The sequence below is a fragment of the Balaenoptera musculus genome, chromosome 17, assembly GCF_009873245.2.
Source record: "Balaenoptera musculus isolate JJ_BM4_2016_0621 chromosome 17, mBalMus1.pri.v3, whole genome shotgun sequence".
Taxonomy (NCBI): domain Eukaryota; kingdom Metazoa; phylum Chordata; class Mammalia; order Artiodactyla; family Balaenopteridae; genus Balaenoptera; species Balaenoptera musculus.
Genome location: NC_045801.1, coordinates 47,404,934 through 47,423,570, shown reverse-complemented (window position 1 = coordinate 47,423,570; position 18,637 = coordinate 47,404,934). Strand labels below are relative to the sequence as shown.

Genomic DNA, 18,637 nt, shown 5'->3' with positions numbered 1-18,637 from the left:
ATGTATCTTTACTAGTGCCCCCTCTGACCTCTCTTAAACATACCTTCATCCTTTTATTGTACCTACTATACACGATTAATAGAACTAACATAGACAGTGACCACTTGTCAGCTCTTTTGGCCTTTTCTCAGCAGCATATGATTGCTTTTTGAATCTGTTCCCCACTGGCCTTTTCCACTGTCTTAGTTGTAATGTAAGGTCTTATCATTGCTTGTCTTGCTTATTGTAATAACCCCATAATATGTTTCTCTGCTACCAGTTTCTTTTCTCTTTATTTTTTATTCACATTCTCACCAGACTCACCTTACTAAAAATGTATATCTGCTTATTATAATGCCTAGCTAAAACCTTAGATCATTTTTCTATTACTCTTTGGAATAAAAGCCAAAACTCAATATGGTATTCTAAACAGACTTGTCCCTGGCCTTTCTTTATTCATTGACTTATTTGATAAATATTTATTGTGTATCTTTTGTGTACATGGGATAAAGGGATATGATAGTGATGGAAATAGAACAGTCCTCATTCTCACCTGAACTTGCATTCTTTTACCATTATTCCTGTGCTTTTAATCACCATCATTCCTGTGCTCTATATTTTCTTAAACACACCACGCATTTTCATATCTCTATGCCTGGGTTATGCTGTTGTTGGAATTTGCTGTGATATTTTGCCTCTCTTCAGGGCGCTTGTATCACCTCCTCTGGGATATTTTCTTTCATTCCTCTAGAAGAGAATTAACCATTCTCTACTCTTTGCACCCTTAAAACTTTGTTTATTCCAATCTAGTGAGAAGACTAACACATTAATAAATGCCATCCAGTGTTGTAGATTCTAAAATGAAGGGGCACAGAGAAGGGCATTGTAGACTATTTTTAACATATCATTAAAGCTATATGACTTCCCCACTAGAATGTGTGTTCTGTGGGAGAAGAAAGCATATCTTATTCATCTTTGTATACTCATTGCTCAGCAAGATCTGGTACATAGCTGGTGCTCAGTGCTTGCAGAACTACATAATTGTTCTCTTTTTCGAGTAGTCTCAAGGTTCTTTTTAACATTTAAACCACTAATACACATTTGTTTGAGATACAAAGAAGTCATACTTTACTCAGCAGTTTAGTTTGAATAGAGATAATTACCGTTTTTGGGTTTTTTTTTTTTAAGGTCAAATGGTATTGGAAATAAGGGATTTGAACTTGACTATTTTGGCACCATTTGTACAATATTTGTTTTGTCGAGATCTTTGACTCTTGTTAGAGGTTTCAATTTCATGTCTTTTAAAGACTATGATTCTGTGCTGCTTTTTTGGTTTTACTGCATAGTGAATTGCACATAACAGATGCTCAATAAATGTGTACCTTCCTCCCCAGCCTGTGTTCCCATCAGCCCTCTTTCATATTTTATAGTACACAATCATACCAGATAAGGTCTTGTAGGTCCCTGAATACTGCATGTTGTTTATGCCTTTGTCCTTTACTCACACTGGCCCATATGCCTGGGCTGTCTTCTTTTCTCCACCCTACCTTCTAATATCTCCCATCCTCTTCTCCTTTCCTCCTTACTCCCACAAAAAACTCCTAATCCTTCTTCAAGTGTCAGCTCAATTATCACCTCCTGAGGGAAGCCTTCCATGTACTCAGGAAGGCATAGGTACTTCTTCCTTTAAGTAGCCTTGGCACATATTACACAATTTCCAGGATAGTAGTATCTAGTTCATTTTACAACTAAAGTGACCTCTCTTGAGAGAGGGACTATCTCCTGAAAGCAGGGCTGCCTTTCTTTATTTGAGGGTATTGGCATATAGTAAGCTCACAATAAACACCTGTTGATTGAAAAACAATAATGGTTAACATTATTGAGTATATTGTACTTAGCATCTTAACATGCAGAGTGAGCCAGTGAGGTGGATTCCTCATGTTACAATAGATCTTGAGAATATAAACTAGGTTAAAAGAGCTAGCACTAGAACAAATTTATCTGTTGCACCTATGAATAGAGATAGCATGGCTTTTCCTCTTAAGCCAGTTTCCTTAATAGCTTGCCCAGTTTTTCACAGAATGCTGTAAACTCTGCTCAGCTCAGTAATTCTGTTAAGACACACAGCTACTACTTCCCTAGCAATCTAGTAGGTGCACTATAAGTACATACCCAGGGTAGATATGGTCTTGGACTCTGTCAAAGGTATCACTCAGAAAAGCAGTTTTTATGTATGGTTTGCCTGAAGAGATGCAGCCCATTTCTCTAAAATGCACCAGTGGATTAATCAGATTAACAGACTGTACTTGGAGCACAATGCTTTATAAAGCATTGTTAATGTTAATGCTTATCTTAGTGGGTATCTTATAATCACATAAAGCTTGTGTTAATGGATATCTTATAATTACACAAAACGTATCCCTTTGTATCTATTGCAAGGATACAGTGTCTTAAAGGCATTACTATACTACACAATTTTCCTTTTATACGTTTTCTTGGAAGAAATGTTTTATTAAATTTTTTTGTCAGAAACAATTGTGTTTTTCCTGAGAGATTAGCTTGCTTTTTTTGTTATGGGCAGTGTGAATTGTATAACTGATTAGGCTTACCTTTTGCATAGCATCATGGAAGGAGTAGATACAAGTTTTTGACCTGCCTATTATAATTATATGAAATATCACAATACATTTAGTTATACGTTTCATTCTTGACTTCTTTATATTTCCTTATCCTTGTTTTGTTTGTTTTCTTTCTTTTCAAGTAATTTTATCTTCCTCATTTGCATTATATGTATTCCTTAAGTTACGTTAAATCATTTTTTGAAAGTAGATTAAGTGTATATGCACACAAATATACATATGAATATAAATTTCTAAAATAAGTTTAGGTAATAAAAGTTAGACATATCTATCAAGTAAGCTTTTTTTAAAAATTTATTTTTGGCTGCATTGCGTCTTCGTTGCTGCGCACGGGCTTTCTCTTGTTGCAGCGAGTGGGGGCTTCTCGTTGCGAAGCATGGGCTCTAGGCGCACGGGCTTCAGTAGTTGTGGCACTCAGGCTCAGTAGTTGTGGCTCTCGGGGTCTAGAGCTCAGGCTCAGTAGTTGTGTCACATGGGCTTAGTTGCTCTGCGGCATGTGGGATCTTCCTGGAGCAGAGCTCGAACCCATGTCCCCTGCATTGGCAGGCAGATTCTTAACCACTGTGCCACCAGGGAAGTCCCAAGTAGGCTTTTAAAGCAGGTTGCTTCTTCAAGGTTTCATGTTTGCTATTAGTGTTCTATTTTGCTTTGGGGCATTTAGCAAGATTCTTTTAGATTCTTATTTCCTTTTTAGCTCAGTTCAACAATTGTATTAAAGCCTAGTTAAACATGATATGGTTAATATTTTAAATCTATGTAATCCATTTCTTACTCAATTAAGGCACTTGTAATGTTGCGAACATTGTAATCTTATGTACTATGAGTAAAGTTACATTGAACTTTATAATTACAGGACTGAACTCCAGAAAATGTGGGGGAGAGACGTGAATCTCTTCCTTCCTTATGCTAAATAATGATACCCTTTTTAAAAATGTGTATTGATATTGGACTTTGTTCAAAATGTGAATGGTAGGTCATCTAGCATAGTCCTTAAGGACACTAAAATGTAAATGGTAGATAGTACAGCAGAGTGAGATTAAGGGCACAAACTCTAGAGCTAGACTGCTACAGGTTGACTCACTAGCCATATGACCCAGAGCAAATGATTTAACTTCTCTGTGCCTCAGTTTCCTTGTCTATAACAGGGGGAATAATAATAGTCCCTACCTATTGGAGTTGTAGTCTCTGGCATTTAATAAGCATGCAGTCTTGGTTATTAGTATTTTTAATATATAGTTTAATATTTTAGAATCTGTGTTGTTTATTTTAATTTTTAGGTCTCTTGCAGCTGAATGGGGTAAATATGGAATGAGATTCAACGTGATTCAACCGGGGCCTATAAAAACCAAAGTAAGTTTTGGTTTGCTTATGATCACATTTTGAGTGATTAAGGAGTGAAAGATAGATAGATATATTCTGATGTGTGCAGGATTTTCCAGTGATACCTTAGTTTGGAGCCCTGGTGGAAGGGAAGAAGGTTTTGCCATTATCCAACATAAGAAATAAGGAGATGGGCAAGAATACAGCAGCTATACAACTCCTTGATAAGGTCTATTTCAGTGTCATAATCTTTCTGGGATCTTTTATGCCATCAATTTTGGCATTTTGTCTGATTTGCTTTAATGATCTGTTATTGTGTTATATTTCTTAATTTTTACTATATTGTAAAGGTTCTTACTTTGACATCCTTTTTTAAAATCATGGAAATGTAATTATATTTTAAATTTAAGAGATGCTTTAGAAATTTATCATATATGCTTGGTCTCATCATAGGCAACATTTTCTTTGACTCATGTCTGTGCCTTTTCACTTTCAAACACTGTTATGCACATCATTTAATTCCCATGTCTCTCTGATTAAAAATCCTTCTGATGGCATGCATTTCACCTGAAATCAGATATTGCAACTCATAATTATCACTAATGCTGTTACAGATGTTGCTCAAAAGGTTCACAGGTTCTCTTTCTCTCACATTACCCCAAATGACTTTACTCTCATACTTCTTTTTGTTTCCGTGTAAAGCAAGAATTTATAATCCCAACTGGGATGTTTCTTTGAAGGCCCAGGTGCAATTTGCTAACTTGTTTCTGTTGTATAAACTGAAAATAATGCAAAGGAGTATTTGGCTTGTAGATGGTTCTGGAGTATTAAATATTAACATGGAGATGGTTGTATTAATTTATTTAGCAGTTTGAAGGGTGGAAAATGGAAAGAAAAACTACCTGAGTGAGTGAAACTTGACTGAATATCTTATTTGGTTGGCACTTCTATAATAAAAAATAATAAAATTAATGGAAAAATAATTCAAAGGCACATATTAAAACACATGATTCAGAATAACACTGTGCTAAGCACTATCATATATAGTCATAGAAACTTCTTTTTAGGACCTCACTATCTAGGAAAGATCATCGGCATTTTATTATTTATTTAACATGTATTTACTGAGTGCCTTCTGTATGCAAAGGTGCTAAGAAAGATACAAAAACATTTGTGACAGATGCTTGCCATCAAGGAGCTTTTAGTCTAGCAATATAGTTGTAGGTTTTATGCAAATAACATGCATATAGTTTTAAAGAGATTAAAAGAAAATTGAAGTATAGAAACTCTCTAGCAAGAGCTGATAGAACCAGGATTGGGACCTTTGTCTACCCTTTGTCTTTGATGCTTCATACCTGCCTAGGGAGAGCTGAAGTGCTCACAAGGAGCCTGTGTGTGCTTGCTATGTCTCATATCTGTGTTATTGAAGAGAGTTGTCACCTAGACTTCCAGGAACTGGTAGAGAAAAAGCCTATTATTTTTATTAATCAATGCGCATGCATACTTTATCTTGGTCTGCTCCTTTTTATCATTAACAGAAGGCAGAAATTGTTTGGCAAATTTAGTTATGGTTTTTCTCTCTTGGGAATCTACTTGAATTTAATATTCCTACATACTTGTTTTCTTCCTTTTCTATTATTATGAGGAGAAAGGAGAAGAAAAGGAATTTCCTCTTAAATATTTCCTACTTGAGTGATTTTCCTGTGTTTACTAAATCAGATGACAGTAGCAGCCCTACCTCCACCACACTAAATTTGTACATATTTCAGAGTACTTTCATATACATTTTCTCATTTCTCAGACAACAGTTTTGTGAGATAACTAAGACAGGCATCCTCATTTTACACATGAAGAAACTAAGGTAAAAAGGTTTTATTTTCTAGTGTTTTGTTTTTTTTTTTTACCATCTTTATTAGAGTATAATTGTTTTACAATGGTGTGTAAGTTTCTGCTTTATAACAAAGTGAATCAGTTATACATATACATATGTCCCCATATCTCTTCCCTCTTGCATCTCCATCCATCCCACCCTCCCTGTCCCACCCCTCTAGGTGGTCACAAAGCACTGAGCAGATCTCCCTGTGCTATGCGGCTGCTTCCCACTAGCTATCTATTTTACGTTTGGTAGTGTGTATATGTCCATGTCACTCTCACACTTTGTCCCAGCTTACCCGTCCCCCTCCCCGTATCCTCAAGTCCATTCTCTAGTAGGTCTGCATCGTTATTCCTGTCTTGCCCCTAGGTTCTTCTGACCTTTTTTTTTTTTTTTGATTCCATATATATGTGTTAGCATACGGTATTTGTTTTTCTCTTTCTAACTTACTTCACTCTGTATGACAAACTCTAGGTCCATCCACCTCACTACAAATAACTCAATTTCGTTTCTTTTTATGGCTGAGTAATATTCCATTGTATATATGTGCCACATCTTCTTTATCCATTCATCAGTTGATGGACACTTAGGTTGCTTCCACGTCCTGGCTATTGTAAATAGAGCTGCAATGAACATTTTGGTACATGACTCTTTTTGAATTATGGTTTTCTCAGAGTATATACCCAGTAGCGGGATTGCTGGGTCGTATGGCAGTTCTATTTTTAGTTTTTTAAGGAACCTCCATATTGTTCTACATAGTGGCTGTATCAATTTACATTCCCACCAACAATGCAAGAGGGTTCCCTTTTCTCCACACCCTCTCCAGCATTTATTGTTTCTAGATTTTTTGATAGTGGCCATTCTGACCAGTGTGAGATGATATCTCATTGTAGTTTTGATTGCATTTCTCTAATGATTAGTGATGTTGAACATTCTTTCATGTGTTTGTTGGCAATCTGTATATCTTCCTTGGAGAAATGTCTATTTAGGTCTCCTGCCCATTTTTGGATTGGCTTGTCTGTTATTTTGATATTGAACTGCATGACTTGCTTGTATGTTTTAGAGATTAATCCTTTGTCAGTTGCTTCATTTGCAAATATTTTCTCCCATTCTGAGGGTTGTCTTTTCGTCTTGTTTATGGTTTTCATTGCTGTGCAAAACCTTTTAAGTTTTGTTAGGTCCCATTTGTTTATTTTGGTTTTTATTTCCATTTCTCTAGGAGGAGAGTCAAAAAGGATCTTGCTGTGATTTATGTCATAGAGTGTTCTGCCTGTTTTCCTCTAAGAGTTTGATGGTGTCTGGCCTTACATTTAGGTCTTTAATCCATTTTGAGTTTGTTTTTGTGTATGGTGTTAGAGAGTGTTCTAATGTCATTCTTTTACATGTAGCTGTCCAGTTTTCCCAGCACCACTTATTGAAGAGGCTGTCTTTTCTCCACTGTATATTCTTGCCTCCTTTATCAAAGATAAGGTGACCATATGTGTGTGGGTTTATCTCTGGGCTTTCTATCCTGTTCCACTGATCTATATTTCTGTTATTGTGCCAGTACCATGCTGTCTTGATTACTGTAGCTTTGTAGTATAGTCTGAAGTCAGGGAGCCTGATTCCTCCAGCTCTGTTTTTCTTTCTCAAGATTGCTTTGGCTATTCAGGGTCTTTTGTGTTTCATACAAATTGTGAAATTTTTTGTTCTACTTCTGTGAAAAATGCCAGTGGTAGTTGCATGGGGATTGCATTGAATCTGTAGATTGCTTTGGGTAGTATAGTCATTTTCACAATGTTTATTCTTCCAATCCAAGAACATGGTATATCTCTCCATCTGTTTGAATCATCTTTAATTTCTTTCATCAGTGTCTTATAATTTTCTACATACAGGTCTTTTGTCTCCTTAGGTAGGTTTACTCCTAGATATTTAATTCTTTTTTTTGCAATGGTAAATGGGAGTGTTTTCTTAATTTCACTTTCAGATTTTTCATCATTAGTGTATAGACATGCAAGAGATTTCTGTGCATTAATTTTGTATCCTGCTACTTTACCAAATTCATTGATTAGCTCTAGTAGTTTTCTGGTAGCATCTTTAGGATTCTCTATGTATAGTATCATGTCATCTGCAAACAGTGACAGCTTTACTTCTTTTCCAATTTGGATTCCTTCTATTTCTTTTTCTTCTCTGACTGCTGTGGCTAAAACTTCCAAAACTATGTTGAATAATAGTGGTGAGAGTGGGCAACCTTGTCTTGTTCCTGATATTAGTGGAAATGGTTTTAGTTTTTCACCATTGAGGACGATGTTGGCTGTGGGTTTGTCATATATGGCCTATATTATGTTGAACAAAGTCCCCTCTGTGCCCACTTTCTTGAGAGTTTTTATCATAAATGGGTGTTGAATTTTGTCGAAAGCTTTCTCTGCATCTATTGAGATGATCATATCGTTTTTCTCCTTCAATTTTTTAATATGGTGTATCACATTGATTGATTTGCATATATTGAGGAATCCTTGCATTCCTGGGATAAACCCCACTTGATCATAATGTATCATCCTTTTAATGTGCTGTTGGATTCTGTTTGCTAGTATTTTGTTGAGGATTTTTGCATGTATGTTCATCAGTGATATTGGCCTGTAGTTTTCTTTCTTTGTGACGTCTTTGTCTGGTTTTGGAATCAGAGTGATGGTGGTCTCGTATAATGAGTTTGGGAGTGTTCCTCCCTCTGCTAAATTTTGAAAGAGCTTGAGAAGGATAGGTGTTAGTTCTTCTCTAAATGTTTGCTAGAATTCGCCTGTGAAGCCATATGGTCCTGGGCTTTTGTTTGTTGGAAGATTTTTATTCACAGTTTCAATTTCAGTGCTTGTGATTGGTCTGTTTATATTTTCTATTTCTTCGTGGTTCAGTTTCGGAAGGTTGTGCATTTCTAAGAATGTGTCCGTTTCTTCCAGGTTGTCCATTTTATTGGCATAGAGTTGCTTGCAGTAATCTCTCATGATCCTTTGTATTTCTGCAGTGTCAATTGTTACTTCTCCTTTTTCATTTCTAATTCTATTGATTTGAGTCTTCTCCCTTTTTTTCTGCATAAGTCTAGCTAATGGTTTATCAATTTTGTTTATCTTCTCAAAGAACCAGCTTTTAGTTTTATTGATCTTTGCTATCATTTCCTTCATTTCTTTTTCATTTATTTCTGATCTGATCTTTATGATTTCTTTCCTTCTGCTAACTTTGGGGTTTTTTTGTTCTTCTTTCTCTAATTGCTTTAGGTGCAAGGTTAGATTGTTTATTTGAGATGTTTCTTGTTCCTTAAGGTAGGCTTGTATGGCTATAAACTTCCCTCTTAGAACTGCTTTTGCTGCATCCCATAGGTTTTGGGTCATTGTGTTTTCATTGTCATTTGTTTCTAGGTATTTTTTGATTTCCTCTTTGATTTCTTCAGTGATCTCTTGGTTATTAAGTATTGTGTTGTTTAACCTCCATTTGTTTGTATTTCTTACAGATTTTTTCGTGTAACTGATATCTAGTCTCATAGCGTTGTGGTTGGAAAAGATACTTGATACAATTTCAATTATCTTAAATTTACCAAGGCTTGATTTGTGACCCAAGATATGATCTATCCTGGAGAATGTTCCATGAGCACTTGAGAAGAATGTGTATTCTGTTGTTTTTGGATGGAATGTCCTATAAATATCAGCTAAATCCATCTTGTTTAATGTATCATTAAAAGCTTGTGTTTCCTTATTTATTTTCCTTTTGGATGATCTGTCCATTGGTGAAAGTGGGGTGTTACAGTCCCCTACTATGATTGTGTTACTGTCGATTTCCCCTTTTGTGGCTGTTAGTATTTGCCTTATGTATTGAGGTGCTCCTATGTTGGGTGCATAAATATTTACAGTCGTTATACCTTCCTCTTGGATTGACCCCTTGATCATTATGTAGTGTCCTTCTTTGTCTATTGTAATAGTCTTTATTTTAAAGTCTATTTTGTCTGATATGAGAATTGCTACTCCAGGTTTCTTTTGATTTCCATTCGCATGGAATATCTTTTTCCATCCCCTCATTTTCAGTCTGTATGTGTCCCTAGGTCTGAAGTGGGTCTCTTGTAGACAGCATATATACAGGTCTTGTTTTTGTATCCATTCAGCCAGTCTATGTCTTTTGGTTGGAGCATTTAATCCATTTACATTTAAGGTAATTATCGATATGTATGTTCCTATTACCATTTTCTTAATTGTTTTGGGTTTATTATTGTAGGTCTTTTCCTTCTTTGTGTTTCCTGCCTAGAGAAGTTCCTTTAGCATTTGTTTTAAAGCTGGTTTGGTGGTGCTGAACTCTCTTAGCTTTTGCTTGTCTCTAAAGCTTTTAATTTCTCTGTCAAATCTGAATGAGATCCTTGCTGGGTAGAGTAATCTTGGTTGTAGGTTTTCCTCTTTCATCACTTTAAATATGTCCTGCCGCTCCCTTCAGGCTTACAGAGTTTCTGCTGAAAGCTCAGGTGTTAACCTTATGGGGATTCCCTTATGTGTTACTTGTTGCTTTTCCCTTGCTTCTTTTAATATTTGTTCTTTGTATTTAATTTTCGCTAGTTTGATTAATTTGTGTCTTGGTGTGTTTCTCCTTGGATTTAACCTGTATGGGACTCTCTGTGCTTCCTGGACTTGATTAACTATTTCCTTTCCCATATTAGGGAAGTTTTCAACTATAATCTCTTCAAATATTTTCTCAGTCCCTTTCTTTTTCTCTTCATCTTCTGGGACCTGTATAATTCGAATGTTGGTGCATTTAATGTTTTCCCAGAGGTCTCTGAGCCTGTCCTCTATTCTTTTCATTCTTTTTTCTTTATTCTGCTCTGCAGTAGTTATTTCCACTATTTTATCTTCCAGGTCACTTATCCATTCTTCTGCCTCAGTTTTTCTGCTATTGATCCCTTCTAGAGAATTTTTAATTTCATTTATTGTGCTGTTCATCTCTGTTTGTTTGCTCTTTAGTTCTTCTAGGTCCTTGTTAAACGTTTCTTGTATTTTCTCCATTCTATTTCCAAGATTTTTGATCATCTTTACTATCATTGTTCTGAATTCTTTTTCGGGTAGACTGCCTATTTCCTCTTCATTTGTTAAGTCTGGTGGGTTTTTGCCTTGCTCCTTCATCTGCTGTGTGTTTCTGTCTTCTTATTTTGCTTAACTTCCTATGTTTGGGGTCTCCTTTTCACAGGCTGCAGGTTCATAGTTTCCGTTGTTTTTGGTATCTGTCCCCAGTGGCTAAGGTTGGTTCAGTGGGTTTTGCAGGCTTCCTGGTGGAGTGGACTAGTGCCTGTGTTTTGGTGGATGAGGCTGGATCTTGTCTTTCTGGTGGGCAGGTCCATGTCTGGTGGTGTGTTTTGGGGTGTCTGTGGCCTTATTATGATTTTAGGCAGCCTCTGTGCTAATGGATGGGGCTGTGTTCCTGTCTTGCTAGTTGTTTGGCATAGGGTGTCCAGCACTGTAGCTTGCTGGTCATTGAGTGGAGCTGGGTCTTGGTTTTGAGATGGAGATCTGTGGGAGATTTTCCCCATTTGATATTACGTGTAGCTGGGAGGCCTCTTGTGGACCAGTGTCCTCAACGTGGGTCTCCCACCTCAGTGGCACAGCCCTGACGCCTGGCTAGAGCACCAATAGCCTGTCCTCCACACGGCTGAATCACTGCAGAAACATTCTGGAAATGAAGCATGCTGATCTCCTAAGCCCATTTAGAAATACCTTGGAGGAGAATCATGGAGTCCCTCCAATCTGGTTTTCCTTTTTCCTTCTGTCCTTTCTAGTGGTTTTTTAAAGGTCAGTATTGGGTAAAATGAATATGGAAGAATTTGGCAAAACTCTCTGTTGCTTAGAAGTACTAACGTATGAACAGGCTGCCATAGTAACATTCCGTTTACTGCAAATTTGTTTCTTAAATAGGAAATAGGTTGTATTAAAAAAAAAAAGCAACCTAATTATTTTCTTAATTCCTAAGGGTGCCTTTAGCCGTCTTGACCCAACTGGAGCTTTTGAGAAAGAAATTATTGACAGAATTCCCTGTGGTCGGCTAGGAACTGTGGAAGAACTTGCAAATCTTGCTGCTTTCCTTTGTAGTGATTATGCTTCTTGGATTAATGGAGCTGTAAGCATTGTTGTCTCTCAACTTTTTTGGGAGGTGGATTTGGGGTGGGCAGGTGGATTGTAGAACCAATCCTGACGATGTTGAATGTAAATATGATTTAAAGTATTTAATTAGCTGTATTTAGTATATTATTTATAATATAGAAATATTAATATATTTTGTTTAGCTTATGGAATTGATTCCACAATTGATTAATTGATAAATTAATTTTATTAAATGCAAATCACTCTGGTAGACATGCCTCTAAGATGAACTTTAAGATTGGGTAGAGGGGCTTCCCTGGTGGCGCAGTGGTTGAGAATCTGCCTGCTAATGCAGGGGACACGGGCTCGAGCCCTGGTCTGGGAAGATCCCACATGCCGCGGAGCAGCCAGGCCCGTGAGCCACAACTACTGAGCCTGCGCACCTGGAGCCTGTGCTCCGCAACAAGAGAGGCCACGATAATAAGAGGCCCGCGCACCGCGATGAAGAGTGGCCCCCGCTTGCCACAACTAGAGAAAGCCCTCGCACAGAAACGAAGACCCAACACAGTCATAAATAAATAAATTAAATAAATAAATAAAAAAAAAAAAAAAAAAGATTGGGTAGAATTTGAAATTGTAGAAATGATGGAGAGAGTATTTTAAAGAGAGTAAATCAATTTAGGTTTAATCATCAGTTTTGTCCTTAAAATTTAGGCTTTGATTGAAAGTGCCAAGGAGATGGTCTATCCAGTTAGGAGGGAGAAATGGCTAATGGTTCGGAAACTTTTTAAAAGAAGTTAGTTTCACAGCTTTTATTATTATTTTTCAGGTAATTAGATTTGATGGTGGAGAGGAAGTACTTATTTCAGGGGAATTCAACAGTCTGAGGAAGGTAATGCCATTTTGTGAGTATAATATAATGTTGGCAGTGAGGATACTAAGCTTTAAAAACACACAAGAACCTCATTGAATTGACTTTTTCTTTTTGTGGTAGGTCACCAGGGAGCAGTGGGACACAATAGAAGGACTCATCAGGAAGACGAAAGGCTCCTAAGACTACTCTGGCCTTCATCTTGGTTATAATGGAAATTATACAAACTGTGTATAATCTTTTGAATATTTTCAAGTCTAATAAATTGTTACTTAGCAAACATTGAGCTTGTATTATGTGCTAGGCCAATGGTAGGTAGATCTTGTATATTAAAATATAAATAAGATGGGCTATTGTCCCTGTAAAGAATTTTTTTAAAATAAAAAGAGGAAAGTGAGTGAAGGCTTTTGATAGAGGTGAAACGAGACTGGAAGTGCAGAGAAAGGAACAGATATTTGTAACCTGGAAAAATCAGGAGAAACTTAATGGTGAAAGTAGTATTTGAATTATATATTAAAACCATGTCTTTGGTGATGGTGCCTAAAAGAAAGTAGAGGATTTACGGTAAATCTAATGGACTGTCTTTTCAGTGTATTTCCTTTTCATTGGCCTTATGAATTGTCTTCTTTAGATAGCTCAGTATTAATTCAAATAAGTTTTTGCCAGGACCTATTTTGTAGCCAGACATTTTATTTGGTACTGAGAATAAAACATGAATAATCTACAGCCTTTGCCCTCTTAAAACTCATTATCTAGCAGGATAGACAGACCTGTAAATAATTATTTATGATTCATTGTGATAAATATTCCAGCAGTGTTAAAGTGTGGAGGGGGAAGTTATTCAATCTGTCTCCAGAGTTTAGAGAAAGTGACACCTAGGAGATAGCATTCCATCTCAGCTTTTAAAGTATATATTCTCTATGAATTTATGGTTACTGGGGGTGGGGGTGGGGTGGGGAGGGATAGACTGGGAGTTTCAGATTGACATGTACACATTGTGATATTTAGGATGGATAGCCAGAAGGGACCTTCTGTATAGCACAGGGAGCTCTGCTCAATATTCTGTAATAACCTAAATGGGAAAAGACTTTGAAAAAGAGTAGAAAAAAAACCTTTTTTTTAATAAATTGTTGTTATAAAAAAATACAGTGTACTGGAATAGGAAATGCTAAAAAAAAAATAAAGTATATATTCTCGTGTAGAGAAGATGAACAAAGCTCATAAAATATTTTTATGTATAATTTCATTTAATTCCATATTTGGTTTGACTAATTTGTCATCCTAAGACTCAAATAATAAGAAAGCCACAGTCTCAAGTGTATATAGTTATAATTTTGAGTTTATATTAAAAAAGAGTATTTTGCTTTCATAGGAATCACTCATTACATGCTCACTAGACTGACTTTCCCCATTGTCTGAATTACCAAGAGAGGGGACCAGCTTCTATTTTACCTCCTCTGAATAGATCTGCAAAGGAATCTCGTTTTCCTGTTTGAATTTATATGCTGTAAGCCTGATGGGCAAATCCTTATTACATTGACAGTTAATTTCGTGCATAAGTTACATTAAATTGTGTACATAAATGGTTTAGAATGAGTGGCCTTGACATTTCCAATAATTTTGCCTTTCACTGGGATACCATACCCAGTCTCCATTTTACCATTAACACTAACCATAGTTTTCCTCTCTTCTATCTACATATTTCTTCTTTATTTTTAAATTATCAATACTTCTTGTGGTGTAGGAAAAAAAAGTGCCAGTAGTTATATAAATTACCTTTTGTAAGTTTCATCACTTCTTATTTTCTTCATGATAAAATTCAGGATTATAATATCTGCTTCACAGGGTTGTTATGAGGATTAAGTGAGATGAAACAATTAAAAACACCATGTAAATGTAAAGCACACAAATGAAAGACAAGGCCCTCCTGTTTTTCTACTCTTTGATTTTTAAGACATGATTATCGTAGAAAATGTGAGAATACAAAAGAATAAAAAATTTAAAAACTAACTTCCTAAAGAAAACTTCTATTAATACTTTGGTATATTTATTTTCAACCTTTTGCCTTTTTTCATTTAATTTTTATTTTTTATGAAAGTAATTTGTTTATATAATTTATATAGGGAAGAGTACTACTGCAATCTCTGCTCCAAAGCTATCTTCCCATGTAACTATCTTCAGCTCTTTTAACCATTATTTTGGTTTGTTTTTTTTTTGTTTGTTTTTTTTCTGGAATATACATTCTTCCCCATCCACTAATTCTACCAATATAACCATATCCCTATTTTTGGTTAAATTTATATTCAGTGTTTACATTTTTATAACTTTATTAATATTGCTTTTTCCTCAATGTTTTCTCAACTTCCCTACTTCTTTTTAACAGTTGAGATTATATGATAAGTCAGATCCTATTTCTCATAAATAAAAGATTTTTTATATCTCATTGTTTATATGTATCATACTTTGATTTTTTATTCTTAGAATTAGTTTAAAAATTTTTTTCAGTATAATATGTAAAACTGCGATGAATATCTTTATGCATAAAACATTTTTAGAGTTTGGAATTTTTTTCTCCTGATAGATTCCTGGAAGTAATATTATTAATCAAAGTTATGAAGCTTTTAAAGACCCTTGAAACACATTTCCAAATTGCTATTCCTGAGATTTGTATGGGTTTAAAAAACCCTGAGCTATGTGTGCTAGTGCCAATTTCAACAAATACCTACCAACATGGGGTAGTTTCACTTTCAAACTATTTGCCAATTTCATAAGTAAAAATTGATAGCTCCTTCAGACATGTATTTATTTAATCATTAGTGATAATACTTTTCTATACTTAATGAATGTCCTGTTTGTCTTTTTGCCTCTTAATGGGGTATCATAAAAATTTTGACTTGTCTGAGTTTGTATACAAATTTTTCTTCCATTAATCATCTCTTAGAGTTTGCTTCTTTATTGTATGTTATTACAAATGATGAATGAAGAAGCAAAGCTTGCAAGCATGGCAGGGAGGACCAGAAAAGAGATCATGGTAATATCGTTTGATTGAAATTTCTTCCTAAGAAAAATTTCTTAGGAAGTCTGAAAGAGAAACAAACATTATTGATGGATAGTCACTATATTTTATGACACAACACCTTTGGGCTGTAACCATATCAATGTTTTACCGTAAGAATTATTACTTTGTCACACTACTTAGTAACTTCTATAAGAGTCCTGCTTCTAATGCGTTAACAGAAGAGTTAATACTCAGAAAATTAAAGTTAAGATTATTGGTAACAATATCACTCATCTTAGAATTAATGTATGAAGACATCTCCAAGAAATGTTTCAGGTAAGGAGTAACAGCTATTGTTACTTTGTTCTTGTGAAAAACTAAAGCAGTGAGAATTTAAGTGACTTTGAATAATAGAATTTTAGAGCTGGAAAAGTCTTAGAAGATAGTACTCTCAACCCCTTCATTTTATAGTTAAGGGAACTGAGGCTAAGGAAGTTGTGACTTGGCCAGGGTCATATAATTAGTCAAGCTCATGTCTTCTGCTCAACTGGACCAGTTTCTTGGGATCATAATTTAAACCAAGAGACAATAATAGGGTCTTCATGAGATATAGTTGTATTGCAAAATCCTTCTTCAAAGGAAAAAGGCCCATTAATTTTTGGGGGGGAGGTGTTCTTGATCAATTTTATTTTGTTGTAGTTGAACATAAAAATATTTATTAGACTTTCATAAATTCATTCTCAACCTCAATCCCTTTAATTTTCTTCTAAGGTCTTACATTTCTCAACTGTACAGTAAAATAATCCTTGGGTTTGGAGACAGAAAAATGGCGCTTAGTATAAAATCTCGGCCCCTTAACACTAGCATAGGTGATCTTGCCTGCTCTACCTTATACACACTCACCCCTCACACAGGCTCTGTAACAGCAGCTTTCTTTCTGTTCCTTAGGATTGTTCAACCTAGGGCCTTTGCACTGGCTGCTTATTTGTCCTATGAATGTACTTTTCCTTATCTTTATATGGCTGGGTTCTTCAGAGAGGCTTCCCTATATCCCTATTTGCACACCATTAATTTTAAAAAACTTTTAAGTGACCTATGATTTCTAAAAGTACTCAAATCATGAATTTTCACAAAGTGAATACGCTTGTATAACCGCTAACCAGGTAAGAAACAAAATATCACCAGGAATCCAGAAGCCTCGCTTATGTCCCCAATCATGACTCCCTTTCTCTCCCTAAAACTAACCACTATCTTGACTTGTAACCTCTAAGCTAAGCTGCTTTTGAAGTTTATTTAAGTAGAATTACACAACATGTATTCTTCTATTGCTGGCTTTTATCTGTGTAGCAATTGCTTATGCATTCTCATTGTTACATAACATTCCACTGTATGAGTATACCACAATTTATTTTGTTCTGCTATTGGTGGACATTGGGTTGTTTCTAGTTTGGGCTATGTCAAATACAGTGCTGCTGTGAGCATTCTTTTTTTGGTGAAGATAAAACATAGAAGTGAAATTGCGGGATTGTGAAGTGTGCATATGTTCAAATTTAGTAGATACCGCCAAATGGCTTTTCGAAGTCTTCACAACTTAACCTCCTATCAAGCAGTGTGTAAAAATTTCCATTGTGCCACATCCTCATCAATACTTAGCATTCAAAAATCTCTTTAACTTTAGCCTCTCTGATGAGTGCATGGTAGTATTTCATTTATTTTAATTTGTATTTCTCTTGATTACTAATAAAGTTGATTAGTTTTTATTTTGGATATTTAGATATCCTTTTATTTGTGAAATGCCCATTCAACTTTCTTATATATTTTCTGTTGTGTTATATATAAACATTATTTTTAGGAATAATGTTTATATATTTTGGATATGTACCTCTGTCAGTGTTATAAATTGTTGGAGGAGGTCTCGAGAGGACGTGACTGCAGGTTGACCCAAGAGCTGAATCCAGGCTCCTCACTCCCTCGTTCTGGAATGTAGATTTGAGCCACTGTTCCCACAGCCAGAGCTATTTCAAGGAAGCAGCCTTGAGTGAGTAAGGTGCTGTTGAGACCATCTGGATTGAACTCATGACTGAACCCAGTTTAAAGGCTCTAGAAACTTTAAGATTCTGGTGGGCAGGTGTAGAGATCTACTCATTTTACACCCAAGCCGAACCTTGTACATAGGTTTCCTTGCTTATTAAACTTGCCACCTACCAATCTGGAGTGGTCTGACTCTTTCTTAGGTCTCTCCTTGTCCTCCATGTACCGGGGCCAGTTTCAGATTTCACCTGGGGAACTCTCAAGGTTGTGAGCCAACATAAATGTCTTCTCACACTCTGATGTTTGTTTTTTCAAACTACAAACAAATTTACTCTCTTAATAGTACATTTTTGGGAACAGAGTTCTTAATTTTAATAGAGTCCAATTTTTCAATCTGTTTTTTCATAATTGGTTAAGGAATTTTTCCATGCATGAGATATTAGAGATATTCTCTTGTTGTTGTCTGCATATACTTCCCATTTATGTTTAATAATATACTTGGAATGAATTTTGTGATATGAGGTAGGCATTATATGAGCTATCTTACATTTGCCCTTTCAGATTCATCTTCCATTCTTCATTCTGTTCTCTGCTCCAGGGGACTGGCCTGTCACTTATATGTAACTGTGACTGATTTAGCTGAGTTATAAGAATTTCTTTTCCTGGTAGTGCTCGGGAGTTAAAGTCCACCATGATAGGCCAGGTGCTGGATTCGTAGCCATTATTACTATGAGCACTCTAGGATGTTCCCTCAGATATACTCCTATCAGACTTTTTCTTGTTGCTTTTCTTTCTTTTTCCATGCTATTATTGTAAGAGTACCAAACCTGGTCTAGTTATAGTGTA

The 18,637-nt window shown here is 35.7% G+C and overlaps 1 protein-coding gene across 2 annotated transcripts in view; it reads left to right on the top strand.

Annotated features, from left to right (window-relative positions):
- Positions 1 to 13,137, top strand: part of DECR1 (2,4-dienoyl-CoA reductase 1) — a 72,449-nt gene extending 59,312 nt beyond the window's left edge. Inside the window, exons 7-10 of one of the 2 annotated variants that reach the window (XM_036830477.1) lie at positions 3,896 to 3,968; positions 11,782 to 11,928; positions 12,721 to 12,783; positions 12,886 to 13,137. In XM_036830477.1, coding sequence (XP_036686372.1) covers positions 3,896 to 3,968; positions 11,782 to 11,928; positions 12,721 to 12,783; positions 12,886 to 12,945 — 343 coding nt within the window. In that variant the 3' untranslated portion in view covers positions 12,946 to 13,137. Of the gene's footprint in view, positions 1 to 3,895; positions 3,969 to 11,781; positions 11,929 to 12,720; positions 12,797 to 12,885 lie in introns of both variants that reach the window. The other variant, XM_036830476.1, reaches the window with a different exon arrangement.
- Positions 13,138 to 18,637: the final 5,500 nt, after the last annotated feature.